The sequence below is a fragment of the Onthophagus taurus genome, chromosome 3 (assembly GCF_036711975.1).
Source record: "Onthophagus taurus isolate NC chromosome 3, IU_Otau_3.0, whole genome shotgun sequence".
NCBI lineage: Eukaryota > Metazoa > Arthropoda > Insecta > Coleoptera > Scarabaeidae > Onthophagus > Onthophagus taurus.
Genome location: NC_091968.1, coordinates 16869470 through 16888259, shown reverse-complemented (window position 1 = coordinate 16888259; position 18790 = coordinate 16869470). Strand labels below are relative to the sequence as shown.

The following is an 18790-nucleotide window of genomic DNA, read 5'->3' as shown; positions in this document are numbered from 1 at the left end:
GATACATTCTTATTTTTTAATGTAATGGTAATTTCTTTATTACCATTACTCCCAAGGCGGACTCTTTGGAGTCCAACGCCCTCCCAACAAAACTGGTCACACTGTGAAGAGCTATCAGTGTGGACTTGCCTTGGGTGTACGCATGTTGATTAGAATCTAAGGGTCTATCGACAAGATAGACATCCGTTATGTAACGATCACACAGTCTCTCTAAGGTTTTTAATAAAAACGAGGAGAGGCTGATTGGTCTAAAAGACTTCGGAAGGAAGTAGTTTCAACCAAAACCTCACCAACCCAACCCAACAACTGGGAATGTAGAGAAACGCCAGGCATCCCTGAAATATGTTCCTTAAGTGAGGCATCAATTCCTCCAATCCCCACTGCAGCAGGGCGGGTACGATACCATCAGCTCCAGAAGCTTTGAAAGGTGAAAAGCAGTTTATTGCCCAGCTCATTTTGTCCTACGTGCAGATCTTCTCAGCTAACAGCCAGTCTTCTGCAGTCGGTGTGTGGTTGGTGTCTCCATGAGCTACTATAGAGTCTACCGAACCTGAAATATGCACATTCATTAGAAGGTATAAACTTTGCAAAAGGTTGTCGGTATAGCAACATTAGCAACCGTCATCCTTCTGCAATAAACCTATTCGCCGGTCCGGGTCTGAGGCCAGAACCCTTTTAAGACGAGAGAGTTCGTTTTCAGATGTGACTTCTTCGCAGAATCTCCTCCACGTCCCTCTCTTTTTTCGACGAACATTTTTTTTAAACTCAAATTGCATTCCCTGCTCGAATTGGGTCGGATTAACCTTATATCGCTCAAACACCCTGATAACACCGACTTGAACTTGTTCACATCAGTGTTCCTGGGGTTTCGCTTCAGGTTTTTCCCAATCTTTTTTATACCTAGACCAAAAGTGATCCACCTGTGGTCTGACATTGAAACCAAGTCAGTTTCACTTTCCAGTTGTGGACTTCATGTGAAATACTCATCGAGGCCAAGGTATAGAACATTTATGTATCTTAAAATATATTTAAAAATCTATATAATTACTTCAAACAAACAATAAAAATATTTACTAATTGCTTAAACACAGTTTTCCCTTTACAACCAATGAGTGCAACAAAGATGAATAACCACGATTTACCGCTTGCCCGTTCTAACATAGAGGACCAATTTTTGTCCATTGAGCAGGCGTTCCAGGTGTATCTATTACAGTGAGCAAGCATCAAGCGCAAGGATCTCACTAAATTAAAATAATAAATTAACCCTAGGATGCGTTAGCCGATCCTCTCAGGCCTGGCGAGGTTTTGGTTGCACATAATTTTCTTAAAATAATTTCAATTGGCTTGAGCATTTAGATATGCTCTAAACCAGTGGTTCTCAAACTATGGTACGCGTACCACTGATGGTACGCGAGAAGTTCTCAAGTGGTACGCAAAACAGTTTATATTTGCATTATCATTATTGTTTTTTTTTGTTCAGTGGTACTACCTGATTTTTAAAATAGCCTTAGTGGTACGCAAGGATATAAGTTTGAGAACCGCTGCTCTAAACACGTGTTTATTCAATACACACTTGATTCAAAAACATTCAAGTGTAATTAGCAATCGAAAAAAAAACGGTTCCGTTGGCACCCCGTATTTGCATAAACCGGGCCTCCGAAGCCCGTGTACTACTAGTTACTATAGAACAAGTTTCAACTTGTTCATTACAGGTTGAGGGTTATTATAATTTGTCAAACACTGCTGCGCGAAATTGTACGCGTATGTGCAAGTTAAAACGTGCATTACTGTTGGATGTATAAAAGTAGGTGCAGCTGTTTTTCATTCAGTTGGAATAGAAGTTGGATTGAGTGAACTTGTGAGATACATATGATAATGGCGTCAAAAAGGAATGTGAAAAGCGTGAAATTTGGTGACCCTGGTTATGAAAAAATATTGGTGCAGTGGGTAGCTGAATGTGAAGATCTGCCTTCTGAAGAAAGTGATGTGTCAGAAGCAGAAAATGATGACACAGAAGATAGAAATTTAGAATTGGTTCCTGACGAGTATTCTGGATCCAGTTCTGATCGTGGTGACGATAATTCAGAGGATGATGTTGATGATATTGGTAAGCCTTCAACGAGCGGTTACATTGCTCCAAGTGGTCTGGTATGGAGTTTGGAACCTCCAGCAAAAAATAAAATTCAACCACACAACATTATTCGGCGTGCGCCAGGACTAGCAAGGAAACATATGGCTGCAACACCAAAAAAAGCGTTTCAGTTATTTGTAACTCCAGTTATTGTACAAGAAATTGTGAACTGTACTAATTTAGAGGGCAAACGTGTTTATGGAGCAACAGGAAAACCGTGGAAAGATGTAACTGTTGATGAATTTCTTGCATTCTGTGGTTTACTTATTCATGCGGGAGTTGACAGAGGCTGGGATGTTCCTGTATATCGAGCCAGGAACATCCCAGCCATATTCCAGCCACATTCCCAGCCATCAATGTCCATATTTCGCTTTGAAGAAATACGAAGATTCGTCAGATTTGACGACAAGAGAACCCGGAATGCGCGTTTGGAAACCGATAAGTTAGCAATGGTGTCCTACATTTGGGATTTATTCATTCAGCAATGCAAAACCTGCGTCATACCTGATACTAATGTAACTATTGATGAACAACTCGTTGGGTTTAGAGGTAGATGCACATTCGTTCAATATATGCCAAGTAAACTGGCAAAATATGGACTTAAAATATTTTGGATGTGTGAATCTACGTCTGGTTATGCTTTGGATGGCTTAGTTTATGTTGGTCCACATAAAAACCTGGGGCTTGAAGTAGTACAAACTCTTGTGCGTGGCATTCATAATTCTGGTCGCAATCTCACGATAGACAATTTCTTCACTAGTGTTCCGCTAGCAACTTATCTGTTGGATAAAAATATTACTGTTGTGGGTACACTACGTCAGAATAAGAGTGATATTCCGAAAGAAATGAAAGCGTCAAAAGATCGTGTAGTCTACTCTTCATTGTTTTGTTTTCAAAATAACGTATCCATGGTAAGTTACGCACGTAAAAAGAACAAATGCGTAATTTTACTAAGCACCATGCACCACGACGCATCTATCAATGACGACGCTAAGAGGAAGCCTGAAATCATCTCTCATTATAATAAAACAAAGGGCGGTGTTGATATCATGGATCAAATGGTGTCGACATACACGTGCAAGAGGCAAAGTAAAGGATGGCCCATGACATTTTTCTTCAACATCATTGATGTTGCAACACTCAATGCATAGGAGTGACTCACAAACGCAGAATGTTTTTGAAAGATTTAGCGAAGGAACTAGTGATACCACATATGCAGAGAAGGTCTACTAACCCTAACCTACGGCGTACTGTCCGGGAGTGTATGAGCATATTTATTGATATATGTGGTCCGCCAGCCGCTCACACAAGTGCAACAATTAAGAGAAAAAGATGCTCAGTATGTCCCGCAAGTATTGATCGTAAAAGCACAATGATATGTATTACTTGTAAAAATAATATCTGTAATGAGCATAGTATTAGAATGTGCACTAAATGCTTCTCTAATCCCTAAAAACAATAAACAATAATGTTTTTTTTTAACAATAATGTTCACTTTCATATTTAACCTCACGTTTGCAACGTACATATGTATAAATAAATAAAGTTTTACTTCAATAAATTTGTTTCTGTTCTGACTACACGTGATTTTATATGTATAACGGGTCTCAGAAGCCCGGATTATGTAAATGACGACATTTTATTGGTTAAGTATCCTAAGGTTAAACACACTGAGTTGTGATAACAGTTTCTCTGATTTGGGTCCCAGGTCACTCTGGAGTTGCCGATAATGAAACGGTAGATGAGCTAACACGAGAAGGCAGCGCTAAAGCGTTTGTGGGGCCAGAACCAGCAGTTGGTGTATCGTATGCGATGGCCAAACATAGGATTGAACTGTGGGCTGAAAAGAGACTTCGCCTACTGTAGACCAGTTTTCCTGGAATGAGACATGCTAAGGTGTTCATTAACATCGCTACTGTCAAACACGGGAATATTTTAGGACTTGCTCGTAGCAGCATTAAAGTTCTAATGGGTGTCTTTGCTGAGCGCTCCCGATTAAAAACACGCCTCAATTTGTTGGGTCTAGCCGATTATGTTGAATGCCGAGTATGTGTGGAGGACGAGGACGGTTGAGCATGTTTTATGCCACTGCCTTGCTGTTAATCGTATCAGATTCTCAATTTTTGGGTCGTAGTTTATCTTCCCAAAGAATCTGATTGACTTTTCACCGAGCAAGGTATTAATGTTCGTTAGGAACAAAATTAGACAAATTAGAGGGGTACAATAGATCCTTAGGGTCCCGGTGCAAAGTTGATTGGTCACGATATGTAATTTATGTAAATAGTTAGTTGGTAATTGTGTCAAGTATTGTCTATTTTCGTAGAGCCTTTCTGCATAGTGTTGTTGCCATTCTTCCAACTAACTTGGATTTAAACTTACCTTATTGGAGCTTTCAGTTCGTAATTGAATTTCCATGATTCTGATGACCTCTACATTTTGTCCTAAAGTGGGAGTTTTGGAATTAATGAAGGAACACAAATTTAAACATTATGTTTATTAAAAAACAACAATTTACAATCTATTAACATAATTCGTAAATTTACGGACATTATCATCATAATCTTGTTTATTTTGTTGGCCGTGCTCTTTATTTAAAACATACAAATCAACAAATTTATTGCGAGTAATAATAACTAAATAACTCCTTTTTATGGTATTGTTTTGTGAAATATTGGGGGATAATTTAATATAATCAATGCGATCGTTAAACTTTAACGAACATATTGGAAAAATATCGCTTTTTGTTAAATCCCAAATATGAACAACATTTTTGCTATCTTTCGTATAAAAGACGCAAGGTTTATTTATCGACCATTGTATAAGATCTATGGACGACTCTTGGTCTTTGTTTGACATCGTCATAAGGGGTTTCTCCGTCTCTCTCGAGTAAAGTTTAACATTTCCGTTTTGATAGCCACATAAAAAGTATAAAGGCGAAAACGGACAATTTATTAAACAATTCGAAGCTATTCTATCGTTATTATTGTCGGTATAAAATTTCGGATGGGTTTTCTTTCCAGTCGTTATAAAATGTAGAATGTTTCCGTAATTCGTTGACACAAAAATTTGATTTGGATCTAATTTATTTACACACATATCCGTACATTGTAAATTATTTAAGTTCTTATATAAGTCTTTAAAATCGATCGTTGAGTTTATGTGTAAACTTAAAGTGTAATTTGAATTATTCAATTTTATCATCGACCAAATTTTTAATAAACCATCTTCATCTAATGTATAGATCTATGAACAAATATCAAAGTTAATTAAATAATGTAATAATTAATTAATAATTATCAATAATAATTTAAAAAATATAAATTTAAGAATAAATTTTTATTTAAAAGTAATAACTTAATTTATTGTTGTAACATGTGTTTATAAAGAACAAGGTCAAGGTCTTTGAAAGTGTAAACATAACCTATACCTAAAGAATTTCTTTATGTAGCAAAGTGATAAAGGTGTTTTGTATTTTTTGTGTGAGAAGTAAAATTAAAAATGGATATAGTGGGTCATTTATGGGGTCAAGAACTTGGTTGAAGTGAAAGTGCGAAATAGATCAATAAATTAAAAGGAAATTAAAAATTAGTAAGTTAACCTATAATATTACTGTCATACACATAACCTATAAATGTCACTTACTTGTTTATTTATGTATCCTTCTGAGTTTTCTATTTCTATCGGGTTTATCGCAATTATTTTCGAGTGGTGAGCTTTTTCAATGTCAGATATGTAAATTGGTGTTATGTAATCGGCTTTAATGTAAAAATCGGCGTTGTTGGTTAATGACCAAATAGAAATTGTTCTGAAATTAAAATTTTATTAGTTACAATATCATTTTTAATTTGTTCTTACTCCAATGCTTTAAATGAGTGGTATATGTTCTAGAATTAGTAATGAATAGCCAAGTAATCATTGTACTCTTCATTCCGAACAGACAATTAAAACAAAAATTGTATTTAATGGCAGTAATATACTTAATTATTTGATAAAAATGAATATGCATCATGATCACTGGTGATTGTGTTTAAGTACTCTATTGTCAGCTCTTCTATGATAAGTTCTTATTAATTCTAGATGATGTTTTTAGGAAGTGAAAGTACCTTACATAGATGTTTTACCAAGCCAAAACCCACACCGAATTAATTAAAGTACTTTCAAACAACCAACATTTTCAGGGGAAAGATTATGAATATAGATTACCGGATTTGTTTAAATATTTGAAACTTGAATCTTGATGTAAACTACACACATTTAAGTTTACTTATTCACTAAATACAAAATGTTCAAACATGAGGAGACTCCTCTCTCCATTTATTAACCAAAAGTTGTCCCTGATACAAAAAATATTGTTAACATTTACTTATTGCTTTGTAATACTTGAGCTATTGCCTCGGCTGAGAGGCTGTCCCAGGTTCCAACAACATAATAATACTGAAAAGAAAGCTATGTTTATAGCTTTGCAATACTTGCACCGTTGCCTTGGCAACAAAGTTGCTTCAGCTTATTAATACTAAAAAGAAATATTTATGTATAGCTTATACAGATTGAATGCTTTATGGAAAACCACAAAAGTCACAACAAGTGGCCTGTTGTACTCGATGGTTTTTCAATTATCATTTCTGTAAGTGATTCAAATCCTCTACGAAATCCCGCTTGTTCTATCGGTTAATAGAAGTCGAGTTTATTTTTAAGTCTAGTTACGTACTATTAGTCTTAGTTAGTATTCTTGTGAGGAGTTTATATAAGCGACTGAGAAGATTTATTGGTCTATAATATTTTAATTCGTGAGGGTTAATTCCTTTCTTTTGGATTAGTACGACCGCAGCGTTTTGCCATTTGTTTGGTAATGTACTGTTAGAAAGTCACATATTGAACAGGTCCTTTGTTTGAATTAGTAGGCTCCAATTTTAATTGCGCCAGTGAGTACGCTATCATCGTCTGGGAATTTGTTATTCAAGTAAAGTAATTTCAACTATTGTGATACTTGGTAGTGCTTTTTTCGACTAAGTATTTCTGGCTCCTCGTCTCGTATGATGTTTTATTCGTTTTGGTATGTGAACAGCAATTTGTAGAAGTCTTCAACCTCTTTAAGGATCTCATCTCTTGTTATTAATTGTCCATTGGCATCTCTCATGTGGTAGAAACTATGTCCGTGTTTTTGTTTTATCAGTTGTTCACTTCGTCTTCTAACTTTGGTTAGTCCCATTATAAGCTTTAGAATGTATGGAATAGACTGATAAATTATCCTCACCTGATATCTTCATTTTAATAAGAGGTTTTTAACCTCCAAACGCCACGCTAGCTAGCTGGGTAGGTGAGTTGTGTATTTCAGTCGCCCATTCTCGATCAGGCGTTGCAGTGCTAGTTTTAGTTCGCTCGAGTATTTCATTTCCCTGATGTCACCCATATCTGGGAGGCATTCCTCTGGGGAGGCGTAAATGTTTCTGTCATGAGTCCATGAACCCAGTAGATAGTTTAATGAAACATATTTTATGACTGTTGGTGGAGAAACACATCAGGCTTTGTAATATCGAATGTATGGCTGTTCACGGCCATAAGAAAGAGAGACCAATATGGTTCAACAATTATTATCTAAGAGAAGAGCTTGGAATTGAAATTTTGCAAAATTTAATTATTATACACTGTGTACAGGGTATAATATTCTTTCAGAAAACTGCTTCGATTTTATTAAAACAGAAGATGTTGATCTTTGTTCCTTTTTTTTGTTTTAGTATTTCTACCTTTAATGTAATTTCTTGATGTTCTCTTTTTGCCCCAAAAAAGCGCCCCAACTCATAACTTCGTTGTTTACATTGAAATGTAAATAATGCTTTCAAGGGCAAGATACCAAATTAAATTGTTTAATGAGCAATATAATAGAATATTTACATTTTTTCAATTTATTAACACTTTTCTAAAAAAATTAGTAAGATATAATTTTGAAAAACTAATAACAGAGCGTCTTTTAAGAAAAGGTTTGACGTTTCTGATGCCATGATTCGAAGTTTAGAAACTTCGAACAACATGGCATCCGAAACGTCAAACCTTTTCTTAAAAGACGCACGGCAAAACCCGAAAGTTTCTAGTGTTAGTTCTAGTTTTAGTTCTAATTTTAGTTCAATTAACAAACCTTATATGGAATATCGAAAAAATAAACTATGCTATCACCTGTTTTAAATTGAAATTGCAGTGATTACAAAAAACTTTACCGCCACTTTTTTCATTGAACTATTGCGATTTTTGACACTGAAATAGGAGGCTAGAAGTTGGTTAAAAATGTGTTGTATGAGCGGTTTAACCAACAATTTGATGTCAGTCGCTTCGCTTCTCTAGAGAAGTATATAGCTTGAAGAAAACTATACACCACTGGCAGAATATCAGATTCCTATTGCAGAAGACTAGATACTGCTTGCATATGACAAAATACTGTTTGTGGAAGGCGAGATTTTCATTGTAAAAAGCTAGAAGCTACTAATAAATGACTACATACTGTTTGAAGCTTGAAGGAACTTATATACCGTGTTTGCAGAAGACCAGATACTGCTTTCAGAAGATTAGATACTGCTTGCAGAAGATTAGATACTGCTTGCAGAAGATTAAATACTACTTACTAAAGATTAGAGACTGCTTGAATATTAGATACTGCTTGAAGAAGATTGGATACTTCTTGCCGAAGATTAGATACAGCTTACAGCAGATTTGATACGATTTGATATCGTTTGTAGAAAACTAGATATTGTTTGAATAAGGTTACAAACTGCTTGAAGCTTGACAATGATAAGATATTGTTTGAGAAAAATATTATTTATAGAACAACTTTCTTAATACATTATATGTAATTATAGGATCAGCATAATTAAATTATATATATCAATATATACAGGCTGTCCCGAAACTCAACGTCAAGCGGGCACCGGGTGAGAGGCCAATCCATACCTGTTCTGGTAAAAATGCGAAAAAAATTCCATGTCTCTTAGTTAAGTGGTAATAGACATATATTTGAAAATGTTAAAAATCGGTCTCGTACATCATATATTTAGGTACTACGGTGAGAAATGTTCGCAATTTAATAGTGATTTGTTAATAATGTATTCTTTGTGAACCATGCTACTGTAGAAGCCAGAAATCAAACAACAATAGTCGTTATTTTGCAAAAAAAATATTAATTTGATTGAGTTAAGGTTGAAAGAATTTATGTCTATCAAGTTTGACATACGATTTCTAAAAAAAGGAGTAGTACAACACCCTTGGCAAGTTATTTTAAAAGATGGACTGTTTAGTCAAGTTTCCAAAATGGTACAACACTTGCCATTTTTCTTGTCATAAAAAATATTATTGCCTGTTTTTCTTCAAAAAACACGTTATTTAAAAAATTCATACTTTTGTTTGCTATTTGTATTTACTCTTTATTTCCTCTTAACTTTGTTAGAAGATGTGCCAGTCAATATCTACGAACTACAAAATGTGGTTTCCACAGGATGGTTGCCTTTATGTCTTGCAAAAGGACTGTTTCAAATAAGGTTAACCTAAAGACAAAATTAAACTAATAAAAGAAATTATTAATTTATTTATTATTAATTTTATAGCATTATTTTCTTAAAACCAAGGCAAATGCTTAAATTATTTGTCGTCGTCACTAATACAAGCTCTGCATCATCGCAGAAAAAAGCTTTTTACTAGTTGTGGAAATCTCTTTGCATTTATTTCTTCTGCTGCTATATAAATATTGTGGCGCAGTTCGGCAAGATTTTCAATCGGTTTTTAAAACACTGTTTCTTTTATGCAACCCTAATAAGAAAATCAAGGGGATATAGGCCCAGAGAATGAGGAGACCACGTAATCGAACCACTACGCCCAATCCATCTTTCTGGGTATTCTGTATGCAATCCCGTGCAGGACTAGCATAATGAGCTGGGCAACCATCTTGTTGAAACCACATTTCTCTGTAGATATTGAGTGGCACATCTTGTAACAAAGTTGTTAAATTATTTTGGATAAAATACAAATAACATACAAAAGTATGAATTTTTTAAATAACGCGTTTTTTTTTGCAGAAAAACAGGCAATAATATTTTTTACGAAAAGAAAAATGGCAAGTGTTATACCATTTTGGAATCTTGACTAAACAGTACTACTTCTTTTTTTAGAAGTCGTGTGTCAAACTTAATAGAAATAAATTCTTTCAACCTTAACTCAAACTAACATTTTTTTTTTGCAAAACTAAGGAATTTTGTTGTTGTAGCATGGTTCATAAGGCATACATTATTACAAAAATCACGAATTTTTTCTTTTTATATTTAGAGTTGCAGTACAGTACGTTTTCTTTTGGAAAAGGTCTGAAGCTAACTCGTAGCTGTTGTAATACCGACGCGTGTGAAGTTGGTCATAGATTTCAGCCATAGATTTTAAACTGAAAAAATTCCTGATCGGGGTATTCAATCGATCTAATTTCAACGGCATCGTATTCCTGGTGGCCTCTTACTTCAGATTCGAAAAGAAAATTTTCCTAACCATATCTTATTATCCGGGAAAATCGATTTTCTTCAAACTTTCGCAAAATACGGCTCATTCGGGGTTTTTAATCGATCTAATTTCAACGGCATCGTATTCCTGGTGGCCTCTTGCTTCAGATTCGAAAAGAAAATTTTCCTAACCATTTCCGGAAAAATTAATTTTCTTCAAAGATAAGCAAATGTCGGGCTATTCGGGGTTTCTAATCGATCCCATTTCAACGGCATTACATTCTTGGTCGCTTCTTGCTGCAGATTCGAAAAGAACATTTTCTAACCATTCCTTATATGCCGAGAAAATCGATTTTCTTCAAACATTCGCAAATTTCGGCCGATTCGGTTCGGGGTTTCTAATCGATCTCATTTCAACGGCATCGTATTCCTGGTCGCCTCTTGCTTTAAATTGGAACAGAAAATGTTCCTAATCATTTCCTATTTTCCGGAAAAACCGATATTCTTCAAACATTCGCAAATTTTGGCTTGTTCGGGGTTTCTAATTGATCTAATTTCAACGGCATTATATTCCTGGTCGCTTCTTGCATCAGAATGAAAAAGAAAATTTTCCTAACCATTTCTTATATTCCGGGAAAATCGCTTTTCTTCAAACAATTGCATATTTCGGCCTGTTCGGGGTGTCTAATCGATCTAATTTCAACGGCATCGTATTCCTGGTGCCCTTTTACTTCAGATTCAAAAAGAAAATTTTCCTAACCATTTCTTATATTCCTGGAAAATCGTGTTTCTTCAAGGAATTGCAAATTTTGGCCTGTTCGGGCTTTCTAATTGATCTAATTTCAACGACATCGTATTCCTGATCGCCTCTTGCTCTAAATTGGAACAGAAAATGTTCCTAATCATTTCCTATTTTCCGGAAAAACCGATTTTCTTCAAACATTCGCAAATTTCGGCCTGTTCGGGGTGTCTAATCGATCTAATTTCAACGGCATCGTATTCCTGGTACCCTTTTACTTCAGATTCAAAAAGAAAATTTTCCTAACCATTTCTTATATTCCGGGAAGATCGCTTTTCTTCAAACAATCGCATATTTCGGCCTGTTCGTGGTGTCTAATCGATCTAATTTCAACGGCATCGTATTCCTGGTGCCCTTTTACTTCAGCATCAAAAAGAAAATTTTCCTAACCATTTCTTATATTCCTGGTAAATCGTTTTTCTTCAAACAATTACAAATTTTGGGCTGTTCGCGGTTTCTAATCGATCTAAAATTTCAACGGCATCGTATTCCTGGTGGCCTTTTACTTCAGATGCAAAAAGAAAATGTTTCTAACCATTTCATATATTCCTGGAAAATTGTTTTTCTTCAAACAATTGGGTTAGAAATGGTTAGGAAAATTTTCTTTTCGAATCTGAAGCAAGAGGCCACCATGAATACGATGCCGTTGAAATTAGATCGATTAAAAACCCCGAACGAGCCGAATTTTGCGAAAGATTGAAGAAAATCGATTTTCCCGGAAAATAAGAAATGGTTAGGAAAATTTTCTTTTCGAATCTGAAGCAAGAGGCGACCATGAATACGATGCCGTTGAAATTAGATCGATTGAATACCCCGATCAAGCATTTTTTTCAGTTTAAAATCTGTGGCTGAAATCTATAGCCAACTTCACACGCGTGTAATACCGATCCATAAAAACAGAATATCCCTAATGCTTGTAACAAATATTAAACCAGCTCCGCTCAATATTGGATTCTGTCAATAAGTTTCACGCCGTATCCTTTCTGGTTTGGATACATTGATAGAAAACTACTTTTCCATGGTTGTAAATAGACTGAATTTTAGTATTGGAGTAAGTTTAGTTCAGTTATGGTTCCACACTCTTCGTCAAACCAGGGGACCTATTTGGCTCCTTTCTTCACTGGTGCTACTTCAAACTCAACTTGTCAACTTCATACAGCTTCCTTGTTATATTTTCTTTATAAAGTATGTTTCTATTTGGTTGCTTTTTTTTATCATTTGAGAATATGGCTCTTATTATACTTTCCACAAGATAGTGGTCGGAGTCATCATTTGCTCCACTCTTACTTTTAACATTCATAACGTCTGATTGGTGTCTCGCATCAATAACTACATGGTCGATTATATTAACGGTGTTGCCGTCCGGGTATACACAAATTCCTTTGTATATATCCTTTCGTACAAAGTATGTATAACCATGGTATAGAGGGATGATAATCATATTAAAGGATGCTGCTAGATTTATCAATCTGTCCTCAATCATGTAGATTATATTTACCAATTCTTTGAATTGAGGCACTTTTTCCAATTTTGGCATTAAGATCACTTAATATAATCTTGAGTCGTTCTTAGGACATCTTTAGTAGACTGTTTCGAGTTCTTCGTAGAATAGATCTGTAATGTTTTCTTCTTTTTTGTCAGTTGGATCGTGGGCGCATAGGATGCTGTAGTTGATGATCTTTCCTTTTGACCTTAATGTGCAGACTCTTGGATATGTGCATGAAAGGCTATGATTAGGTGCTTAATCTTTTTATTCATTGCATGTTCCGTTGGCTCACAACAATAAAGTACAGTATGGTTCATTTTCTCTAGTATACCTGATTCTGTCCACCTGATCTCTTGCAGAGCGTTGATGCTGAGATGATTCTCAAATCGTTTCCTTACTTCTTGCGTATTTATCGTTTGATTAGCAAGATTTCCGAGGTTTTTGAATATTGTTAACCAATTCTCGGAGGACAATTTCTCCCTCTCTCGTGATCCATAGAAGTTTGTTGCCGTATCTCTAGCAGGTTTGCTCAGCTTTTTAGAGAACACCGCCTCTTGAGGCCTCGTGGAAATGAGTCGGAATTGAGCAAGAAAGGTTATGCCACAATCTCTTCCTGTGCGATTATCGCATATATTAAACATTGACTGGCATAAATTTACAAATTACTTATTATAATATATATTAATTAATTAATTAATTACTTATATAACTTATTATAATATGACATCAGTAATAAATTTGATACAGATAGCATCAAAGTGTAAAGATTGCAAAGAAAGCATTGGAGAATGAAAAAATTAAATTATTAATAACTTATTATATTAACTTACCCATCATTTAAACCAGCAAAAATATAATTATCATCCATAGATAAAGAATTAATCGTTCCATATATCGAAAAGATTTTTTCCGGTTGATTTTGTTGAGATATCTTCCATAAACACAACAAAGAACGTTCTTCTTCAATCGAAACATGCACAGTTAAAATTTTTGTTATATTCTCCGAAAACGTAGCTAAAATAACATCGGTATTTTTCAAAAAATCCAATTCGGTGTTAAACGTTATATGACCATCACTAAACGGCAAACTCAATTGGTTATTCTCGATTTCCTTGCAATTATTTAACTGCGATTTTTCCTCTAACAAATTTAAAATAACCTCCGAAGCATTTCCAAGAAACTCTTTCAAATTATTTTCATTAAAACTCGAAATATCTTTTCTTTTATTTTCATTAATATCATCGAATCCAAATCCCAAATAATCTTGATGATACAGTTTATAATCCGCAAAATTTTCTTTTTTTAATTGAATAGGATTTTGAGTCCAAATTGTTCGAAATTCCACCGAATCGGTTAAAACCTCCTCATCGACGTTATCATCCCCAGTTTGTGTGGAAATTTGAAGATAATTTCGATTTCCAAACGATTTCATAAAATCATCGTAACGAATTGGTTGTAACTCGAAAATAGTAAAATTTTGAATATCTAAATGGATCATTCCTAAGAGATCTTGACCCCGACGTTTTTTTAACTCCGCCGATTTAATCAGACTATTTTTTCGTTTCGCTTCTAAAAAATTTACGAAATGAATTTTTTCGTTTTTAATTTCTTCGAATCCTTCATCAGATGATGATAAAGAAGCTGGATTACTTAATATCGCGTTGTTTATAAACTTCGTTAATGGTTTATTTATTAAGTTATTTTTATTATTTTCGATTTCATTTGATTCTTTGATGTTGGTTAAAACTTGTTTATGCTTCGTTTCGGAAATTTCGTAGTTTCCTGAATCTAATTTTTTTTCTTCTTCACCCAAATTGTTTTCTTTGATGAAGGGTTTTGTTGAGTTTGATTCTTTCTCGTTTGAGTCATCCGAAGAAATCGATGTTTTTGAACTGAGGGACGATAAATATTCTTCGAAATCTGATTCGTAAGAATCAAAATCGCTTTCATAACTTTCTTCTTTTTGATACTTTTGATCTTTTTGGATTTTTAGAACGTTGTCTTCCTCAATTTCATGTTTTCGAATAGTTGCTGTTCCCGGTCTTTTAACATTGCTGGTTGAGGCAACGTCTTGTTTTGGTTTTAACACTTTAACATCACTTGGACTCAAAGTCCTCGTTTTATTCCTCTCGCGATCTTTTAACTTTTCAGCAATTGAAAATTTTCCTTGATCCTCACTTACCTTTAAAGCATTTTTATACATTTGTCCTTTATTTGGAAAAAACTGGCTTTTAGAAACCCTCGGAGACGAAACTCCCGAAGTACTCGATTTCCCCAACTTTCCTCCATCTCTAAACGAAGCTTTATTAACACTAACTTTTTCCTCCTTTTCTTTTTTCTTTGTCAAATTCGGATCTTCACGCGTTTTACTTGGATTCGTTTTCGTTTTGGTCGGTTTTGATTCCTTTTTGACATTCTAAATACACGTTTAAATTGAAAATACTTTAAAGTGATAATTTAAATCGAAATTTACCTGTTTTTTCGTAGACATAAGTCAATGATTGTCATTTAACCTCGCAACTTTAACTTTGTGAGTGTTTGGTCTACAACAAACGGCGAAAATCGATATTTTTCCAGGGTAATGCATTCATGGTGGGGTTTAGACTAAAATAATCAATAAATGAAAGGAAGGAAATAATTAATACGTAAAAGTTCTTTATTGATATGAAAAAGGCGACAAAAAATAATATCACAGGAGATAATCATAATCTTATTAATCATATTAACTTAACACTAAAAATAAACCAATCAAAAACAAAAAGACATTTCCAACAACTTTAATCGCGCCATTCGATAAAACTTCTTTGCAACTTTTAATTTTTTTAACAATTTCATCGAATCGTCTCGGCATCGCATCATAGTTTTTCGAAACTGGGACTTTTCGTAGTTCTTTGGTATCGTCGTGGAATAAAACGTCTTTTACGCCGTTAAATGGTCCGTACATTGTAAAAACCCGCGTTGCTTCCTTAAAATTCTTTCCAAATAATAAATCTAGTTCTAAGAAAACGTCCAAAATGTCTTTTTGGCGCCAAGATGTTAAATTGTTGTAAACCATCGCTTGCCCAACTGGTGACCAAGTTAAATGGCAAGGTTTTGTGTCACAGATTATTTTCAAATCGGACATTGTCAATTTTCCAGTTTCATCTGTAATAATTAATAATGATAACGAAATAATGATAAACATTTTTATGATAAAAATAACTTACTAATGTACGAATTTAAAGCTTTCGTTGAAACGAAAGCAACATCGGCGTTTTTCTCCGTTAAGCAGTCTAAGGCTCCTCGATCACCTTGATATTTACTTTCACAAAGTTTAGTTAATTTTCCTTCGTATTCTGCAGGAATTCCTGGAACGCAACTTTCTCCAAAGTATTCGCTCATTGCTTTTTCATACGGACAGTAACTTAATTGATGTTGGAGTTCATTCAAAACCGAATTCCAAGCCATTCCATTATACATCGAAAAACAAGCTTTTTTCCCCATTAAGTCTTTAAAAGTTTTTATATCTGAATTGCTTTTTACAACTGCTATTATCTTTACTTTGTTTTCTTCTTGGACGGTTTCATAAAATAGTGTAGATAAACCGTATTTTCTGAAAATAAATAAATTATTTAATCTGTTTGTATTATTTTTGGTTTCGTCATTATACTAGCTAACTTCTATTTTAAATGGCCTACACTCAACTTTCTTAACTTATGGAAAAACCGCAACAAGTAAGTAAAGAAGAAGCGGTATAATCAACTTAATCAGATGAATAATATCATAAGTGGTATATCTACACCGTTATAAAAATTATTTGGCAAGGTCGCTTGCGGCCGAGGCATTACAATCTACTCTATTAAAAAGATATCTGAATATCTGAAGTGCTAGAATCGGATAAAATGGGCAGGGCATGTCCAGAGGATGTCGTATGATAGAGTCTCAAAGGAAACAATACAAAGACAGCCTGAGGACAAGAGAAACGCATAACACGGTAGAAGAATGATGTGCTGAAGGATGCCAGGAATACGTACATGTTATGAGTTGCAAACTGGAAAAAAGCATCAGAAGACAGAGATGGATGGAAGAAGAAAGCTGATGAGGCCAAGGCTCGGATTGTGCTGGAGTGTCATTGGATAAATGATAGATACCTTGCTGAGTCTTCACATGTCTGTGGCAACTATATACAAGCTTCATTGGCATATAAGAGATTAGAGTGGCAAAGACACCTTACAACAATAACCCCCAGAAAATCAGCTTGCAGTCTTGTCATAACTGCATTATTTACATCCATCATTGAATTGCACCCATCGGATGCAAAATTAATCAGAATTAATTAAAACTTAAAGTATTCGCTACCTTACAATCAGGAAAGGCTCGTTTCACTATCTTGCTGAAGTGATCTGCAGCAAGGAACCTAATATTATGCTCAGCAAACATCATTTTAAAATTTATTTCGATTTCATTCCATTTCAATTCCGACTCTCACTTCCACGAAGCGTCTTAACGAGGTGAGGAATGCTATACAACTTAATAAGCTGTACATGGGCAGAAGAAACGATATCTAACGACTGGAAGAAGTATCATATGTCCAATACACAAAAGGGATGACAAAATGAAGTGCGGAAACAACAGGACCATTGCATTGCGTGTGCAGAAAAGATTGTTGGGTCATGGGGACAGACTAGCCCCTACACACTTTAATATATGTATGTCTGGAATATGTTACAAGAAATTAACAACAGTAAATCCATTGAGGTCTTATATAATCTAAAGTGCGTATGTGGTGGTGGTGCGGGTAATCTAAAAGTCAGACATGTTGGATGTACCGACCTGAACTTAGCTATAAATTAAAATATTATATAATTAATAATTATTTATCAATAAAAAATTAATGTGTTTTGGTTATTATTTTCTGTCTTTTCAGTTTATAATAATGCTCTGATGTGGAAGATATGGGACACCTGTATAAGACCTCAATGAGTAAATCTGTGAGACACATTAATCAACAAATTGAATCAGATAACAGCATTCGCGGATGACATAAAACAAAGGTCATGATACAAAATAAAAGAATATATGATCTTCCATGCGGAATATCATGGACGTAGATGATTACCCCTTGGGGAGTAAAATGTCAATATAGGATGGGTAACCAAGCCACACTGAATTCTACATTTTTTTGGTAAACTGGCTCCTAAACTACAAGTATTACTACTATTAATTTTGATGCAACTAATGCGATAAAAAAACAACAAAAGAAAAATTATAAGAGTGAAATAAGAGGCAATGTAATCAATCGCGTTAACTTGATTGTTTAACTGATCTTATAAAACCATGCATAGTAGATGCAGTAAAGTTTGTTATGGGCGAGCAATATGTTGCTAAAATTAATGAAATATCTCTCTCCCCTAGCACAGTTCAAAATCGTATTGAAAAAATGAGCAACGATATTTTGGCCATAGTCATACTTAAACTAAAAGAATGCCCTATGTTGTTTGCACTGCAGTTGGACGAGTCAACTGACGTGTCTGCTTGTTCAAAATTGCTCGCTTTCGTTGGCTGTTTAAACGATGATCGTGTTGAAGAAGAATATTTGTTTTCTAAATCGCTACTCACCATTATGCGCGGTTTATTAACAATTAATTGAGGAAAATGATCTCAAGTTGTCATCGTTAGTTTTGTGTACTGACGCTGGTCCTTCCATAATGGGTATTCGTTCTGATTTTTATATATTTGTGAAACAAGTTACCATCAACTTATTATTGTATGATACATCGATATGCCTCGGGTGTTAAGATGCTACCTTCAAATTTCCTGAGGGTGTTTAATGCAATAGTGAAAATTTGCAACCATATTCGGATCAGTGCCGCAAATTCGAAAATTTTCAGAATTATGTCATAAAGTCGTTGCGAAATTTGATGCACATG

At 34.7% G+C, this 18790-nt stretch overlaps 4 protein-coding genes across 4 annotated transcripts in view; 2 read left to right on the top strand and 2 right to left on the bottom strand.

The window, feature by feature from the left end:
- The first annotated feature begins 1875 nt into the window (after positions 1-1875).
- Positions 1876-3282, top strand: LOC111421921 (piggyBac transposable element-derived protein 4-like). Its single transcript, XM_023055121.2, has one exon. It carries the CDS (start codon positions 1876-1878, stop codon positions 3280-3282), a length of 1407 nt encoding a protein of 468 aa, XP_022910889.2.
- Positions 3283-4610: 1328 nt separating this feature from the next.
- LOC111417701 (cytoplasmic dynein 2 intermediate chain 1) lies at positions 4611-15447 on the bottom strand. Its single transcript, XM_023050061.2, has 4 exons — positions 15355-15447; positions 13712-15297; positions 5774-5936; positions 4611-5374 (listed from the first exon to the last, which is right to left on the bottom strand). Exons 1-4 carry the CDS (start codon positions 15370-15372, stop codon positions 4643-4645), a joined length of 2499 nt encoding a protein of 832 aa, XP_022905829.2. The 5' UTR covers positions 15373-15447; the 3' UTR covers positions 4611-4642.
- Positions 5540-18790, top strand: part of LOC111417700 (major facilitator superfamily domain-containing protein 6) — a 63585-nt gene continuing 50334 nt past the window's right edge. Inside the window, exon 1 of the mRNA XM_071194905.1 lies at positions 5540-5719. The gene's annotated coding sequence lies outside the window, so the exon portion shown is untranslated. The remainder of the gene's footprint in view (positions 5720-18790) is intronic.
- The window catches only part of LOC111417702 (Transferrin 3), a 31689-nt gene continuing 28415 nt past the window's right edge, over positions 15517-18790 (bottom strand). The window contains exons 6-7 of the mRNA XM_023050062.2: positions 16088-16473; positions 15517-16025 (exon numbers count right to left, since the gene is read on the bottom strand). Coding sequence (XP_022905830.2) covers positions 15604-16025; positions 16088-16473 — 808 coding nt within the window. The 3' untranslated portion in view covers positions 15517-15603. The remainder of the gene's footprint in view (positions 16026-16087; positions 16474-18790) is intronic.

What these genes read in the sequence shown, in the direction of transcription:
- LOC111421921 (XM_023055121.2), top strand. Translation starts at nt 1,876, where the DNA reads ATGGCGTCAAAAAGGAATGTGAAAAGCGTGAAATTTGGTGACCCTGGT.
- LOC111417701 (XM_023050061.2), bottom strand. An exon ending in TTTGCTGGTTTAAATGATGG is followed by an intron (nt 5,937 to 13,711) that starts GTAAGTTAATAT and finishes TTTTAATTTCAG; the next exon opens with AACAATTTCTATTTGGTCAT. An exon ending in AAGGATACATAAATAAACAA is followed by an intron (nt 5,375 to 5,773) that starts GTAAGTGACATT and finishes ATTTGTTCATAG; the next exon opens with ATCTATACATTAGATGAAGA.